The sequence below is a fragment of the Ammospiza caudacuta genome, chromosome 3, assembly GCF_027887145.1.
Source record: "Ammospiza caudacuta isolate bAmmCau1 chromosome 3, bAmmCau1.pri, whole genome shotgun sequence".
NCBI classification, from domain to species: Eukaryota; Metazoa; Chordata; class Aves; order Passeriformes; family Passerellidae; genus Ammospiza; species Ammospiza caudacuta.
The window spans coordinates 108,295,471-108,312,473 of record NC_080595.1 but is presented as its reverse complement, the minus strand read 5'-3'; the positions used below and the strand labels follow the sequence as shown (position 1 = coordinate 108,312,473).

General features: G+C 52.1%; 1 protein-coding gene across 1 annotated transcript; it reads right to left on the bottom strand.

The window, feature by feature from the left end:
- Positions 1–7,926: 7,926 nt before the first annotated feature.
- Positions 7,927–15,174, bottom strand: PRDM13 (PR/SET domain 13). The gene is made up of 4 exons (XM_058802737.1): positions 15,034–15,174; positions 13,235–13,366; positions 13,016–13,136; positions 7,927–9,392 (listed from the first exon to the last, which is right to left on the bottom strand). The coding sequence occupies exons 1-4, from the start codon at positions 15,172–15,174 to the stop codon at positions 7,927–7,929; spliced, it is 1,860 nt and encodes a 619-aa protein (XP_058658720.1).
- Positions 15,175–17,003: the final 1,829 nt, after the last annotated feature.

The following is a 17,003-nucleotide window of genomic DNA, read 5'->3' as shown; positions in this document are numbered from 1 at the left end:
ATGAGTTTATAAAGATCAGTTTTCTGTGTAGTCTATCTGAACATTGTACATGCCATGTCTTTCACCGTACATTCTTCAGACTATAAATAAATCAAATTGACATATATTCACAATCTAGCACCATCTGCTGCAGAAAGGAAGAAGGCATTTTAAAAGCAAAGGATCTGTTTGTTTTCTTACATGATACATCTCAATCAGTGAAATGTATTCCTTGTTTTATAAATGTGCAACTTGACCTTAAATATGACAAGCATTTTACAAGAATAATTTGAGGAAATCCTTCTAACTATGGATTCTCATTTGCTATTAGTTTCTGCACCACATTAAAATTCCTTCATTTCCAAAACATTAAGCTGAGAGCAAGAAGCAGGAAGGTCTCATCTGAAGTGTGGTGAATCAGACCTTTATGGAAGAGATATAATCAGATATAATCAGAGATAAGGGTTATGGTTTTAATGTAAATTCTTCTCATTTAAGATAAATATTGAATGTAATATTTGAGACAAATAATTGTCTGCATCATTGTGAAGGGTTTTATTTTGATAATTATATTTTTCAACTGTTTTATATATCCCCTTAAAACAGGTTTGGGGTTTTTTCATTAGCTATAACAAAAGCATGAGATATTATTCACAACAAATTTCATCCAGGAACAAAAGTTATGCATTCATATAACTCTTTCCTATTTATTCCTTTATTTAAAAAAAAATATGTATCCTTCTGAAATTCTAAGGTTCTCTACCTATTTTTAAATAGCATAGAGACCTATAAAGGCTACCTCAGGAAATTAAGGTTAAGCAACTTTGTTGGCCCACATGAAACTAAAATTAACTGATTCAGGAATTTAACTGTCATTCATTTCTTCAATAATTAAGCTGCCTTTTTTGATATTAGCATACAATGTTACAGAACCACTGAAGTAATTTAATATAACAAACTTGTTTACAATTCAGATCTCTTAGACTAAAGCAGTGAAAAAATAATTTGCTTCCTCCCTCTGCTTTGTCCAAAAGGCATCATTCTTAGCTAGCTGCCTGTCAGCAACACAAAACAAAGTGATGATAAATTAAGTTTCTGCTTTATAAACAGAAAGGAAAAAAAACCACAAAATTTCAGTGTGTTGTTGCAGTGAATTCTGGCCCATGCAAAGCTGAAGCAGCTTTCCTTATGGGCACTGACAAAGACAACTGTCACTGTGAGCCACAGGCACTGTGAGCTGCAACCAGAATCCCGCCTCAACTCACACCAGAGGCTGAAGGTCCCCATAGTTCCTTGTTTCCATCAAAAATGTCAGTTTTGCTTGTTTCTACAAGGAGGGAGGGGCTCTCTGGAGAAATAACAAGCACAAACTGGAGGCCAACCATCAGCCATGCAGCTACTCTGACACAATTCTGCGTTGTTGCTTAGCTGCAAACGTGCATTCCCAACAGGACTCTCTAGCCCATGCTGCAGCTAGCAGGATCTTTGGTGGAGCACCTCTGAAAACCCCAGGGTGTTCAGCCTCTTTGATTTTTCAAGAAGTATACGAAAAAAGTACACTGTCTGCTTTTTTGGTTATTTCTTTTGGTGAGCTACTGCATAGCTTAGACTACTGAAAAACAGGGAAGTGCAAGTCTTTTTCTGAATAGAGCAAATAAAAATTGTTCATGCTGTGAGAACCAGTTATATGCTCCAAAGCTAAAATACAAGCCTCTGCTGCTCTGACTCACCAGCAGGTTTTAAAAACTACAAAGGAGTACAAAGACTTCACCTCTTCCCGTTCTTCCTAAAGTTTTCTCATTGCAGCTGCTTAGCCATCAGCAATGAAACTGAACTGATGCAAGCAGCAGAACAGTGATGAATGTTTCCTTAGCACTCTGAACCTCACTCTACTGATGTTGTCTTTTTAAATCATACTTACTCCATTTCAGATCAGGACTTCAAATGACCTGCTACTAAATCACTCTCATTGGAAGCAAGCAGTCTACAATCTCTAAAAAAGAATATAAATATAAGCCCTTTCATTACCCTTGAAACAGGATAATGCATTCCAAACAGAACAGATTAAAAAATCAAAACTTAAACATCAAAAAGCCACACACATATGCAAATCTACATTAAAAATGTAGAATTTTCTACATAAAAATGTAGAATTTTATGAATTTCCAATGTTCCATAACATTTCAGAATTTCAGCTCTGAACATAGATTAATATAGACCTCAGATCTAACGACCTGTTTCCTCAGCTACAGATTTTTTCAGTTATTAAGAAACTTTCTCCTGATTCTTGTAAAATACAAGTTTATAGCATTACATATGCTGTAGGGAATCTTTTCTCATTGGATTGACTTTGAATATACCTGAAAGCATTTTTGTTGCTTGTAGATTTTATCTGTTATGGTCCAATGAACTGCAGTGAGCTTGAACATGACCTTGACATGTTGAACTTTACCTTCAGGTGAAAATTCAGAAAGTAACTGCTCACAGTCAAGTGCAGAATTGCTCTTTTCAGACAGAATTCTTGATCTGCACCATTCCCTGACCTGAAGCCAAGTGCAGTTAGCTTTTCTCCCATCCTCATGTCTCCCTGGCACATAGGAAATATAAATCCAAGCCTTGCTGCTCACTTCCTCAGATGCAGGTGTGGGGATTCTTTTCTATACTGAAAGTACAGCTTAAAAACACAGCGGCCATTTCAAAATGTACTTCCAAGCACATAACTTCTAGTGAAAAAAAAATATTTCCTAGAAATATCTTCAGCATGAATGTACCGAAACAAACTCATAGGCTTTTCTGGATCAATAAATCCTTTATTTGCAACACCAGAGATGCAGCTGTAGAAAGGGACCCTTAAGAACAAACATGTTTTCATACCTAAGCTGAGCTTTCTGATTAAATCATGTATATGGATTTAAAATATGAGTTCAAAACAAAAATTTTTGAAACTATATTCCTCTAAATGTATAGAGCCATTTCCTTGTTTAAAATGATCGAGAACTCCCTAAGTTTTTTACTATCAACCAGTTCAAAATCTAAACTCACTTGCATTACTGCAGACTACATCTATCTCACATGTCAAAGAGCCTGGCAGATTTTAAATCAGTCCCACTAACTTCACTGGGAGAGCAGGTGTTCAAAACCTTTGCAAAATCAGATAATTTTAGGGGTTGTTTAAAGCTGTAAACTCAAGGCTGTGTTCAAACCCATTTAGCAAGTTTAGAAGAGTAAGACCTAGACCCCTGGTCTGTGAGACCCTGCCCTACAGCTTGGTCATTCAGGGCACCATTCATCTCCCATGTGCATCCTCAGAAAACAGATACAACAGTAATTACAGCATTAACTAGTAAGATACATGACAGAGCTTTGTGCCAAAACCAAGTTTGCTTGAAAACCAAAATTGTTTTCAAGATCCTTACAACCTACTTCTTGGCAATTCTATGCACCCCCTTCCAGACACATCCAGATTTCTTGTTGGCGATTCTAAGAAGCTAATACAGGGCAATACAATAATCATCAAAACTGCTTTCCAAATTTTAAAAATAGGATGATACTGAATGAATTGCTTTTGCAATAATAGCTGAGGTCAAGTGTGAATTTTTGGAAACTGAAAGACCAGTTTGCAAAATGCCTAGACTAGTTTCTAATAATGTCCAAAAGCCATCTCAATTTATTTATTCTTCTTGGCTCTTGACTTCCAAACAGTAAATAATGTTCCATTCTTCACTCACAAAATGCACCCTTCATTATTCCCTGTTCAACTTGATTCAAAAAACCTGAGTCCTCCCATAGAAAATAAAAAAGAGAAATCTTGTCATTTAATGTGTATGGCCCTTGACAAGCATCTCAATGAGTAATATTTTAAAGGAGTTAATCCTTCTTCAGTCTTAGCACCATTCTTTCTTTCATTTTTTCATGCAAATGTGGTTAATTATTTTCTCCTTTATTATAAAAATTGAGGGCATACCAGCTTTACTGCAGCTATCAATAATTACAAATTCAGAAGGTAAAAACTGAGGGTTTGGGTTTTTTTCCTAGCTTCAAACGGCAGCCAGCCAGAAGCAATGGTAGGTGGACCTAGAGATGCTAAGAACACAAAATCCAGCGGGTATCGTGCCCAGGCTGGCTGGCACCAGCTCCGCACCGACCCTGCGACCTGAACTATTCTCACGACCCTCCAGACCCAAATTTGCCCGCAGGGAAACCAAAGGACGCGGGAACCGCCATGACCGGCATATGGCTCAATGGGCCCAGGAGCTGCAACCGGCCCCGCCGCAGGCCCACGAGCCCACGGGGGGCGCTTCCCGCAGCCGCGGGGCGATCCCAACCCCTCCGGCAGCCGCTCCCGACCCTTCCCGCAGCCGCGGGGCGATCCCAACCCCTCCGGCAGCCGCTCCCGACCCTTCCCGCAGCCGCGGGGGGATCCCAACCCCTCCGGCAGCCGCTCCCGAGCCTTCCCGCAGCCGCTCCCGACGCGGCGCCCGCACCCCCCTCAACCCCACGGCCGCGGGGGGCGGGGCCGCGCCGCGCAGGCCGGCCAATAGGAGCGCGGGCCGCCGCGGAGCTCAGCCAATCAGCGCCCGCGTTGGCAGCGCAGGTCGGGGCTGCGGGAGGGAGCGGCGGCGAAGGAAGCGGCCGTGGCGGCCGGGACCCTCAGCCCGCCCCAGAGAAGCGGGAGAGCAGCGGCAGCCGGAGATCTGACCCGCCGATCCACGAGCTCCATCCCGAGGAGCGAGGGGCCCACAGGAATCCCGGGGCTGCGGCTGCTGACCCGCCTGAAACGCTGCTTTCCCTGGCGCTGCTTGCACCTCCGGCTTCCAGGTCACTGAGGTTTCGGGAGAACGTTGCTGCCTCATCCCTGACCTGACAGGGACAGTGAAACAAAAGAAATCCAAATTGAATAAAATTACCCAAAACTTGGTAGAATTTAATAAAATAAATTTTAACGCGGTGGGAAATTAACAATCACTCCAAGAAGGCGGCGCCCCTCTGTCGGAGGCCGCTCGGGGCGGCGGGAGCTCCGGCGGGCCCTGCACCCCGGGCCGGGCACCCCGAGCCCTGCAGCCCGAGCCCTGCACCCCGAGCCCTGCACCCCGGGCCCTGCACCCCGGGCCCTGCACCCCGAGCCCCTGCACCCCGACCCCCTGCACCCCGAGCCCTGCAGCCCGAGCCCTGCACCCCGACCCCCTGCACCGCGAGCCCTGCGCCCCGACCCCCTGCACACCGGGCCCTGCACCCCGAGCCCTGCACCCCGAGCCCTGCATCCCGGGCCCTGCATCCCGGGCCCTGCATCCCGGGCCCTGCATCCCGGGCCCTGCACCCCGAGCCCTGCACCCCGAGCCTGCACCCCGGGCCGGGCACCGGGGCTCGCCCGCGGACCCGTGCCGGAGGGTGCGGCAGGAACATGGGTCCTAAAAGTGAATGGGGCAGAATTTCTCCGTGTGTCTCCGCCGGTACTTTGTATTTCGATTTAACCGCTGCATAGCAATTAAAAAAAAAAAAAAAAAAAAAAAAAAAAAATAATAATAAACCATATACTCTTTCTTCTTTTTTTTTTTTTTTTCCTCAGCTTTGGTTATTTGAGGTTGGTTAGATTTAGTTCAGTTTTGGGGGTTTTTCTTAACTCTAAGACTCATTATTATATATGCAGACATTATTATATATACAGACCATTAATTCCCATAAATTGACTCTCCGGAGTACCGTTTTTTCTTTTCTTTTTTTTCTTTTTTTTTTCTTTTTCTTTTTTTTTTTTTTTTTTTTTTTTTTTTTGTGACGGTGGCCCAAGTATTACGATTTGATGGAATCTTTCTATTAAAACTCACAAACTCTACAAACTCAAAATATTTCCCGTATCACAGTTGAATTATTATACCCTTTCCACGACCTCACAGCGCACATGGTGCATCCGTCCCCGACAGCAGCTCCACGATGGGAGTTTTTCCTTCCTTTGGGAAAGCCGCAGACAAATGTATTGAAATAAAGAGCAGGCAGGTCCTGCTGACGGTGCTATGAATGACAACAGGATTTCCAACTCCGCCAAGAGATTAAAAAGATCACCCTATTTGCAGGAAAGGGGTTTCCATTTATTTTCATGTCAGAAAGACAATTTCTGTCTTGGGGTAAAATGAATCGAATAAGTGGGTGCACAAGCCCAAAAAAGGGGGGCGGGGCGGGGGGAGGGGAACAAAAAGAAAAAAAAAAAGGAAAAAAAAGCCGACAAACAACGCTACAGCATCAAACCTTTGAAGGAAATTCAAGATTGGCATTTGAATTCCCGCTTCCTATTGCTGTCAGGCACGGTACAGCCTTAAGTGAGCAAACGAAGGACCAGTTTTGTGTCTGAAATTCTCGCAGATACTGAAAGTAATTCGTTTGTATTTTACATTGCGTCGCCTACACCCCGGACTGAAACAGGGCTCGATCCTCACAGTCTTCTAAGTGTATCGAGCAATCAAAGAGATTTACCCTCTGCTGCGCCGAACCAAAACGCGGGGCTCCCTCCTGACTCTGCCTGCCCGCGGGCGCACGGAGAGCCGCAGCTCGGACCTGAGCGGGCAGACCCGCACAGCTGGCGGGTCACAGCTGGCGGGTCACTGTCGGCAGCGCTGCACCCTTTTGCCTGGTGAGTTGGAGGAGCTGCCAGGGGAAACAGAATTTTCTGACAGTCTTTTTTTTTTTTTTTTTAAGTTGAACTCGTTTCAGATTTTTCATACCAAAGAATAAGAAGGTTTTTCCCTCAAATAAAAGTAACGATTCTAAAGAAGAGTGTTTGCAAAAAGTGGCACGTTTGACCGAGTGCAAACGGATAAAAACAGCCTAATAATGTCCAACCTCTAACAGCTCTGCCTTCGCCCTGTGCAAAACGAAATAGGAAAAAAAAAATTCGAAAATCCTAGGCATAGAGAAGAACAGATTGGATATGGGACTTTTGCCCTTTGGTTTTGCTAAGTGAGAGAAGGAAAATGCTCAGGCGACATATTCAGAGGCAAATTGTTTAGAGCTTGACCCAAAGACGCTGTATATAGATGGGTCTGAGCTTCCAATCATCAGAAGCACTGCGAAGAAACACGAGATCCTGCTGACAGCACCTCAACGAAAAACTAGGCAAACAGTAGTTTGTCAGTAACTTTATTTCTTTTTTTAAAAAATCGCATGACAAACTGGAACCAAGACCAAAATACTGTATCCACTGTACATCGTTCATTAGAAAACAAACATACACCACATTTGTATTCTACCAAACAGAGAGTGTATTTCCTTTAAAATTATATAGTGCGTGCTTTTAGAGTCATGCTTTTCAATATTTATTTTACATTTGTTACTCAAATATTATCTGCTATAAATAATTGCAACTTGATCAAATGGTGCACCTGTTATGCAAACCTCTTCCATGCTGCAACAGTGGCGTTTTGTTGCCTGGGGTTTTTTTCTGTCTTTCCAAAAAGCTGTTGGTATTGCTTTATTAGGACCGAGCAAGCACAGGTGAGGTGTCAAATAAAGTGTACAGGTGCCAGAGGCGCTTGCAGACCCGGGTCTGCTGCTGAGCCCCAAGGCTCAGACCGCTGGAGCAAGTGATGGGAGAGCGCATAGAAAAAAAATCGTTTCCAAAAGGCACAATTTTCTCGACACAAAGGTACAATAAAAATATATGGCCACTGAAATGCGGGCTCCTATGGGGATGCGGTGCCTGCCCAGCGGGATCCCGGGCCCGCCAGGGTTTCGCCCTCCCGCCCCTGTCGCGGCACCGCAGCTGCAGCGCCGGGGGCGACGCCGCGGAGAGACCCCGGGGACGCCCGCGCACCCCTGCCCGCCCCGGCGGCGGCTCTGCCCGCCAGCCCGCGCTACTCCGCGGCACGGCCCCGCGTGGGACCTCCCCGGGAGCCCGGAGTAGTGCGAGGGGGGCAGCAGCGCTGCCCTCACCCCGCCCCGCCCCGGCCGCCTCCCGCATCACTGCTCGCGGTGCCGGCTGCCGCTCTCTGCGTCGCTCTGGTCGTCGGTGAAGCAGACATCCACATCGCTCTCGTTATCAGTCTTTTGCTCCTGCTCGGGCTGCGCATAGCCAGAGTCACTCTTGTCCTCGGCCGCCTTGCCGAGGCTCTGCCCCGGGTGCCGGGATTTGACGTGCCGCTCCAGGTCGCGGCGTCGCACCAGCACCTTGCCGCAGTACTCGCAGCGGTAGGGCGTGTTGCCCTCGGCGTGCAGGCGGATGTGTTTGTTGAGGTTGCTGGGGTCCCCGAAGGGCCGCAGGCAGACCTTGCACTTGAGCGGCTTGTAGCCGGTGTGAGTCCGCATGTGGATCTTCAGCCCGTACTTGCGGGAGTACAGTTTCCCGCAGTACAGGCACAGGTGCCCGGTTTTGGGCTTCCCTCCGGCCGCCCCGGCCGCGCCCGCCGGCAGCGTCTCCAGCCTCCCCCGGCCTTTCTCGGCCGCCAGCTCGGAGAGCTGCTGCGTGTGCATGGCTATCTCCCGGTCGATGCTGGCCAGCGAGCCCAGCTCTGCGGCGTGCAGACCCGCCGCCGGCCCCGCGAAGTACGACACCGACTCGGGGTATTTCAGGAGGCCGCCGAGGTGCAGCTTCAGCGGGTAGTAGGGCGCGGCCCCGTAGAGCAGCTCCCCGTTGTAGACGGTGAGCGGCATCACCGGCAGCCCGCACTCCCCCGCGTACGCCTTCAGCCCCTCGAAGGGCGGCAGCGCGAAGCGCTCCAGGGCCCCGCCGGGCAGCGGTGGGTAGCGGGCGGGCGGCAGCGCGGCCGCGGGCAGTCCCCGCTCCACTTGCCGGAAGGCCGAGGCCTCCTCCAGCGGCGACAGCAGCGGGAAGGCGCGCAGCCCGCCGCCGCAAGCCAGGCCCGCCGCCGCCGGCTGCGGGGCGGCCTCGCCCGGCAGCGCTCCGCACTTCGGCGGCGCCTCGGCGGCGGCGCGTCCCGCCTTCAGTCCCCCCAGCAGTTTGGAGAAGCCGAGGGCGGCGGCGCCCCGCGCCTCTTCCCGCAGCGACCCGGCGGGGCGGAAGGCCGAGCGCGCCCCGGGGCACAGCGCCAGCCCGTTGCCGCCCGCCGGCCCCAGCAGCGGCCCCGGCCCGCGGGCGGCCCCCACGCTCATGTCCAGGGCCCGCTCCTGCTCCTCCTTGCCCGCCGCCCGCTTGGGCAGCGCCGCCTTGGCGAGCGGCGGGGAGGCGACGACGGCCTCCCGCTTGACGGGCTCCCGGGGGCCGCAGCCGGGCGGCGGGTGGCCGCGCAGCGAGGCGGCCGGCAGCTCCTTGGGGGGCAGGCCGAAGGCGGTGGCAGCGGGCCGGCCGTGGTCGTGATGGAGGAAGGGCCGGCCGTGGCTCAGAGCGCAGTGGAAGTGGACGTGGGCCTTGAGGCTGTTGGGGTATTTGAAGGTCCTCCAGCAGTACCAGCAGATGTACCTCTCCTCCCCTGCGGAGACAAGCGGAGGGACCCGTCAGCGGCGGCCGCGCATACCCGCGCCTCCCCGCGCTCCCTCCGCCTCGTCCCGCCCCCGCCATGCTGCGCCGCGGAGCGGAGCGGGCGCTGCGCGGTCCGGGCTGAGCTCCCGCGAGCGGGGCGCTGAAGGGCCGGGGGGAGCAGCTGCTGCCGCGAGTCGTCTGTCGGAGGGCCCATCTGTTGGCGTTTGCAGAGGAGGTAGCGTATGTCAGGGAGTCGGCTGCACCGAACAAAGGCCAATCTAATGATCGTGAGCCCCTCATTACGCGGCGAGACAATATCCGATATGTATGGGCCATATGTAATCGTTCCCTTTCAGAGGACAATGCCCTTTGTACCCCGTCCCATTTCGACTTCTCTCAAGCGGAACAGACCTCGGTGGCCGCGGCTGTGGTGGCTGCCCGACACCGCAGAGGCTCAGACTCTGCTTTCCCCTCCTGGCCTGGCCTGCCAGGAGGGCACTCCCAAAGAGGAGCATCTCCCCAGCCCCGACGGTGAAACGCCGCCTCTGTAGCCACCTGTCTGTCTAGTAATCCTTCCTTCCTTCCTTCCTTCCTTCCTTCCTTCCTTCCTTCCTTCCTTCCTTCCTTCCTTCCTTCCTTCCTTCCTTCCTTCCTTCCTTCCTTCCTTCCGACACTTCCTTCCGACACTTCCTTCCGACACTTCCTTCCGACACTTCCTTCCGACACTTCCTTCCTTCCTTCCTTCCTTCCTTCCTTCCTTCCTTCCTTCCTTCCTTCCTTCCTTCCTTCCTTCCTTCCTTCCGACACTTCCTTCCGACACTTCCTTCCGACACTTCCTTCCGACACTTCCTTCCGACACTTCCTTCCGACACTTCCTTCCGACACTTCCTTCCGACACTTCCTTCCTTCCGACACTTCCTTCCTCCTTTCCTTTCCCCTTTCCTTTCCCCTTTCCCTCCTCATTCTCTCCCCTTTTCTTCTCGTTCTGTCTCTTTGTAACCATCTTTCTCTTCTCTCTCGTTTCTCCCAGTCACCATACTATGCTGATAAGACCCTGAATTTCCCTTTCAACTCTCGCCCACCCTGACGGTCCCCAGCTGACCCTCACCCCTCAGTTTCATACGCCTAAGGTGAAGCCAAGCACCGCACCGAGATGAGAGCCCGCTCCAGGCCTGGGGGCTGCTCCTCACGTTTCAGGGAATCCCGTGGGGGAGCACACGGGTGAGACCTTGCGTCATGCCCCTCGTCTGTCGGGGCACCTGGGAAGGGCGGGTCGCCGGGGTGGCTGCGATGGCCGTGACCAGCCTCCCTGTCACCGGCTTCTGACAGGGATCAGTCGATGTCCGCTGCGGGTGGAAAACGGAATCTTCGCTCTCTGCGGGAAACCCGTGTGCCAACTCGCGTGGAAGCATCACACGCCGTTGCGTGTATCTGGCCGAGTGTGTGCTCGCCGCCGTGGGCAACCTTTCCTCGCTAGCCGTGGGCAGCCTTTCCTCACTAGCCGTGGGCAGCCTTTCCTCGCTAGCCGTGGGCAGCCTTTCCTCGCTAACCGTGGAGAGGCAGCCCCGGGATCTGCAGCATTGTGAATGCGTTGGGCGCTGTTTTTCGCCCCGTCGAGGAAGGGAAGAGACAGGACTGTGTCTGCCCGGGCCCCAGAGAGGCAGCGGCCCCGGGAGGAGGAACCACGGTGGCAATCCCACTGCCGTGCACGGGAAAAGGGGTAAAGGAGCGGCACGGATGGAGAGGAATACGGCCACGGACCCCACGGACTCCCTTCCCCTATCTTCGTTTGCCTACGCGGGTCTCTTCAGCGGTGCGGGTCGGCCCTGGTGTCCTCGGAGAAAGATGGTGGGGACCGGCTCCCGACCGCCACCGAGCCCGGCTCGGCGCTTCCCTGGCTCAGCTCCCGTTCAACAAGAAGGGCTCCAGGGGAAAGATTAAAAAAAAAAAAAAAAAAAAAAAAACAAAAAAAAAAAAAAAAAACCAACCAAAAACACCACCTACCACACCTCCCTACCAAAAACCACTTCTTTCTCACGACGGTGACCCAAATTAAAGGAGTCAAACACAGAAGAATTCAAAACTTTTGATTTGGTTAGGTTTTTTTCGTTTTGTGCTTTAAAAAAAAAAATCTCCGAGTTTCTTCCGTTGTCATTTTTCGGTTGGTGGGGGTTTGGGAGTTTAGTTTGATTTTTCGGCTTTTTTTTTCAGCATATGATCATTAAACAAGAGTACTTCAGCATGCTTTTCTGAGTCTGTATTAATCAGTCTGGAAACTGTGGGAAGACACAGCAGATTCGTAAGGTCACTTTGCAAATCAGCCTTGCTTCGACGGGGAGAGGAAGACGCTGCACTCTGGCAGCCTCTTGCAGACCTGATTTCTCTTCATTTTTCCCCCGAGTAGCACTGGTACCCATCCGCAGCAAGGGCTGCTGGAGAGGAGTGGGGCGCAACACAGCCGCGTGTCCTCCTTGCTACCGAACCTTCGCCAGGCTTTTCCAGGGAGCAACCCTCAGCAGATCCATGGCCTCACTGCCCTTCGACGTGGCGGGGACAGAAATGTGACCAAGAGTTCCTTTTCCGGGTGTAGTTTTCGTACAAGGAGGGATTTGGGCTCTTGCGCGATGTGATACAATAGCCAGAGCCTGGCCCTCCCGCAGCCGTCCCTTGGGGCCGGACCCTGGTCACCTTGCGGAGCGGCCAGCAGTGACAGGGAGGGGGCAGCTCCTGCCCGGACCGTGCGCTCGCTCCCTTCCCGGGGACACTGCCCAGCTGAAGGATCTTCAAGCAGGAGCGGCTGGGGTTCCCCCATCCCCCGCGGAGCGGGCTCAGCCCGAGGGGAGCGCCCACGGGCAGCGGCCGCCACCGACGGCCCAGGGAGCGCCCGGGCCCGGGAGCAGCGGAACGGGGTGGCCGCCGACAAAGAAGCCCGACAAGAGAACGCTGAAGTGCTCCGTCTTTCTTTCCCTGGTCTTTTTGTGAATGTGATGCCACCTTATCATTTTGTTAACACCGGTGTAACTCCAGCTAAGAATAGGCTTGCGGATTGAAGCAAGCCGTCCCAGACCGGTGCCTTCCCCTTCCCAACATCTTTGCATATCCTGATCTCAGGGTGATTTGAGGCCGACTTAACCTTTTTCCTAATGTATTCTAATTTACAGGGACTGCCCAGTACTGCCCAGGTTTGGCTTTACTATGTGAACCTACCCGCAAGAGAACCTGCAAAGAGTCTCTGAAACTCTGAGAACGGAAGGTAAACCCGATGTTTTGGAAACAGCATCGGGTGAGCTGAGCTGAGCCAATTTGCTGCCTCGCATACCAACTATAGCGATGTTTCACAGAAACCCCATTTGCCTATCAAAGAATCATTAAATCGGCCCGATGACGGAACAACTCGAGGCACGGGGGCCTTTCCATACGCTACAGAGTTAATAGATCACCCTTTAAATGTAAGCAGATGGAGCCTTAGTTTAAAGGGTGGTGGGTTAAATTCACGGCAGCTGTACTGGCATTTATTTTTCCGAGGACCCACGTTTGCCTACAGTCTGAGATCCCGTCAAAGGTGTCAGCTAAAGGGGGTTTGTTTTGTTTCATTTAATTTGGTTGCTCTGAAATGAGTGCCCGCATCTGTACCTTTCTCGTCGTGCGTCGGCGTGGCCGTGACGGGGATGTCAAACCACTGCGCCAGAGGGTTGGAGTACCAGACGGTGAGCTCCTCTCCCGGCTGGACATCTCGCAGCGCCCGGTAGAAAATCTGGAGAGGGAAGAAAGGAAACTTCTTCAGGAGGCTTGAGAGGGGAGGCCGGTGGCGGAGAGAAGTGCCCTGCCAGCCCGGAGCCGCGAGTGGGGTACCTGTCCTCCTGGCAGATCCGCAACAGCCTCCAGTGTCTGCTCTTGGGAGTTTCGGGCAGCTCGGATTAACCCTATCCATTCCAGAGCCGAGCTCCCGGCTTCATCCACTAATTCCCCTCTGACCATCCGCACCTGGAAAACAGGCGGCACTGCTGTCATTTTCACGTGAAACGAAACACAAAAAGAGCAAAAAGCTTACCCGTCCCCCTGCCTGCCTGCCCGCTCTGCCTGGCCCGTCGAGCTGCTTCCCCACACCGGGCAGGGGGCTGAGCATCGCAGCTGAAAGCAGCGGCGAGAGCATCTCCTTTTGCCGCCTGTTTAACGCTTCCATCCTCACCCACCTTTGGGTAGGACATTCCCCGGCTCGCAGGTGCCTTGGGAGAGATGCGGCTGCCCTAGCGGGGGCTGCAGCTCTGCAGCGTAAGGATGGAAGAACCCGTGCCCGGAGATGGGAAGCGGGATGTTCCCCTTGGGTAGCATTGATCCAAACGCACCTTGTCCAGTTGCAGCTGTTACATTTCGCTTAAAGCTATGTTAAATACCCAGGTACGATTTTAATTTTCTTTTTCTTTTTGTATTGCGACATGCAGGACTTGTCGGGAGATGGGGAGGGGGAAAGGGGGGAAGATTCTGCTTGGCTACAAAGTCCCTGTAGCCCCATACTTCATAATCTGCTTGCCCATACAAAGAGAAAATGAAGTGCCCATTCCCTGAATGACCGTGCAATAAAAGTCATCGGAACAAAGCAGTCTAAAGCGAGAAACCAAGGGAGCCAGATGAGAAATAAATTTGAGTGGGCTGGCAGAGCGTTTAAAAACAATTAAAGTGCATTAAAAATCAGAGCGGAACGCATGAGCCGCGTTTGCCCGGGGGGCGAAAGGAGGGGTCTCATCCGCAGCCCCTGAAGAGCCTGATGGACGGGGCGAGAGCCCTTGGCCGCCTCCTGCTCGCTCCTTCGCTCGGGCACGGGCTGAGCCCGGAGCCGTGTGCCCGGCTGTGCCATCCCCGCCGCTCCGGCTGTGCCATCCCCGGCTGATTGCGGCTCCGGGGCAGGAGAACCCCCGAGGCTCTGCGGGAAGGTCGAGCTGCCCTGGGCTGCCCCGACACCTGCGACCCGCACCCGGCGCCGTCTCCGGGGCAGCCCCGGTCCGTCCTCTCGCCCCACGCTCCCTTCAGGCCCAAGCCAAAGGACCCGCGGCCGGGAAGAGGGACTGGGGGGCACGAACCCGAGCCAAAGGCAGAAATAAATCGGTGCATTTGCCCTGCCCTGCTCCTTCCCGGGCCAAACCGGGGGCTGTGACAGCCTCGTGCCCTCGCCTCGCCGGGGCTCCAGGAACGGGGAGCCGGCCGTGGCACGTCCCGGCTCGGCCAGGGAAAGGGGCAAAGCCCCAGCGAGCGGAGCCCCGGGGGGCGGGGGCTGAGTGCGGGACCAGGGCCCTCCGACATCGGGCACGGAGCTCAGGCGACGCTTCCAGCACGTCTGTGTCCAAGGCGGAGGAGCGCCCACTCCTCCAGGAGAGCCCCCGTGTCGTCTGGCCTCGCCCCGGAGTCGGCCGGGCTGGGGCCCCGGAGCTGGGGAGGAGGCGGAGAGGGCATGAACGGGCACGCTCTCCTGGCAAAACCACGGGGAGACATCTCAGGACATTCTGGAAATGCTTCCCTTTGCTTTCCTGGCTCTCTCTAAGAAGGAAGGATCGAAGAGAGACGGGGGAAGAGCAGCCTCTTCTCCCAAAGCCGGCTTTCCCCGAGTCAACGAATAATCAAAGTCCAGCGGTGCAGGAGCGACCGTAGGAAAATACCTTTTTTTTGGGTCCTGGCTCCTTGCGGTCTGACAGGTACTTGCCCAGTTTGAAGGTGCCGGGCACAGGACCCAGGCGCAGCCCGGCCGGGATGCAGCTCTCCGCGCTGACGCTGATGGCCGGAGCCCTGCTGCTTTGCATCGCTGCCGCTGGCTGCGAGCGCTCGGGAACCCCAAGTACTTAAGGGGGCCGGAGTGACAGCGGCAGGCGGCGGGAGGATGAGCACAGGCGTATCTCCGCCCGCAGAGTGACGCGGCGCTGCGAGGACGCCGGCTTTTCAACGGGAGCAGGAGGGGTACCCCTTGGCAGGGGGATGCTCTGGGGCGCAGAGTTTGGTGAGAGAGTTTGGCTCCTCGAGCAGCTGCGGAGTCCCATCCAAGAGGGTCACATGGAGCCTTTCCCTCACCCTCCTGCATAATCAGGCGGAGTGAATGGCTGGCAGACAATGGGCCAGGCGACCTTCCCATTCCTAAAAATCCAATTTGTCAAGGGCAAAGAAAAGGCGCTGGTGAATCAAAGGTCTGGAGGGACCATTAATCCTCAGCATGGGGTATTGTCCCCGAGACAGTTACGATATTTTAAGTGACAAATCCACTGTATAATTTCTCCATAAATTTTACTTCCTTTTATTGTTCCTCGACAAACCAGTTTTGGAAAATAAGTGACTATTTTAAGTCTACTTGGCTGAGCCTTTTGAGGTTTAATATACTTCAAAGATTTTTAATTCTCTTCCCTTGGCTTTATTGTAAAGGAGATTAAACAAAGAGCTGGGGAATGTTTTGAGGACTTGTTAACTTCTATTGATTCCCGGCGTGTGCCATACAGAAATTGGGCAGGTACTTGATGGGAAAACACCAGAAAATACCTACACTTTTTTTTTAAGAACGACCATATTACCATTTCAGTGGTTTGGTTTCAGGCCAGTAATCTGTTTCAGAAGAGCTTTGATCCTTAAGGAGGATGAATAGCACAAAATATGAGCCGCCGTAGCCCCTGTAAAACACAAACCGCTGCACCTGCGAGCGCTGGGGAAGCTGTGTCTGTAGTTCGTGCGATTAAGAAATAGAGACAGGAGGAAATAGAGACATACAGCCACCAGGAAACAGGCAGGCACGGACAGCAGATAACACAGATATCTAGCAAACAATGTGCAGCTGGATTCCTCCTTTAATACATTCACAAGTTCCTTGCCACACGCTAAATCTTTTGCACCGAAACCACTTTAGGAGGTGGTACCTGCAAAAAACAACTGTAAATAAAGTCAGAACGAAGATATTTGAACGGAGTGTGCGCCTATGTCCCTCCTCTTCGCATAAATATTTTAATTAAGATACAACGAAGTGCTAGGATTAAGTCATCTTATAATTCAGGCTGGATAAATGTCCCAGGAATTTTCCGGGAGCTGACAAGGAAAAGTGTGCGACTTTTTTCCTTAAGTGCATACAACAGTTCAGATGCGCCTGTCAGACCAAGAGGGACACTAACAAATTCAATCTTTCACTTTTATTCTCCCATCTAATTCTTGCTGGTGGGTTTTCTCTGCTCCATGCCTCATAACACTCTAAAAAGGTTTCTAAACCTTTCTCCTTTGGAGAAGTTGCAAAGTTGCACATGAGATTTTATCCACTGCTTTCGGAAACAATGGCAGAGATGGAGCCCTCCTTTTTTTTCTTCTTTTTTCTTTTTTTTTTCTTTTTTTTTTTTTTTTTTTTTTCCCGTGGCGTTTTTGTAATAGTCAGCCCTAATAAATTTCAAGAGGAAAGCCAAAAAGCTACGCTTAGAGGTACATCTGCCAACAGCTGCCAGGTAACTGAGCGGGCTCTTCTCAAGTAACCCGCTTTCTGCAAGATAAGCTTGGCACGTCGCTTTCGACGTGGTTGTGTGGGAGCTTTACTCTGGGTTTGTTCGCCGCCGTCACGAGTGGCACCGTGAGAGCAAAGGCCACGGGGATGCGCACGGGGAGCGGGAGC

Excerpts from the sequence above, each read along its gene's own strand:
- PRDM13 (XM_058802737.1), bottom strand. The coding sequence starts at position 15,174 with ATGCAAAGCAGCAGGGCTCCGGCCATCAGCGTCAGCGCGGAGAGCTGC. Across the intron at positions 13,367-15,033 it reads AGCCAGGACCCAAAAAAAAG|GTGCGGATGGTCAGAGGGGA; the intron begins GTATTTTCCTAC and ends CCTGTTTTCCAG. Across the intron at positions 9,393-13,015 it reads GCCGACGCACGACGAGAAAG|GGGAGGAGAGGTACATCTGC; the intron begins GTACAGATGCGG and ends TTGTCTCCGCAG.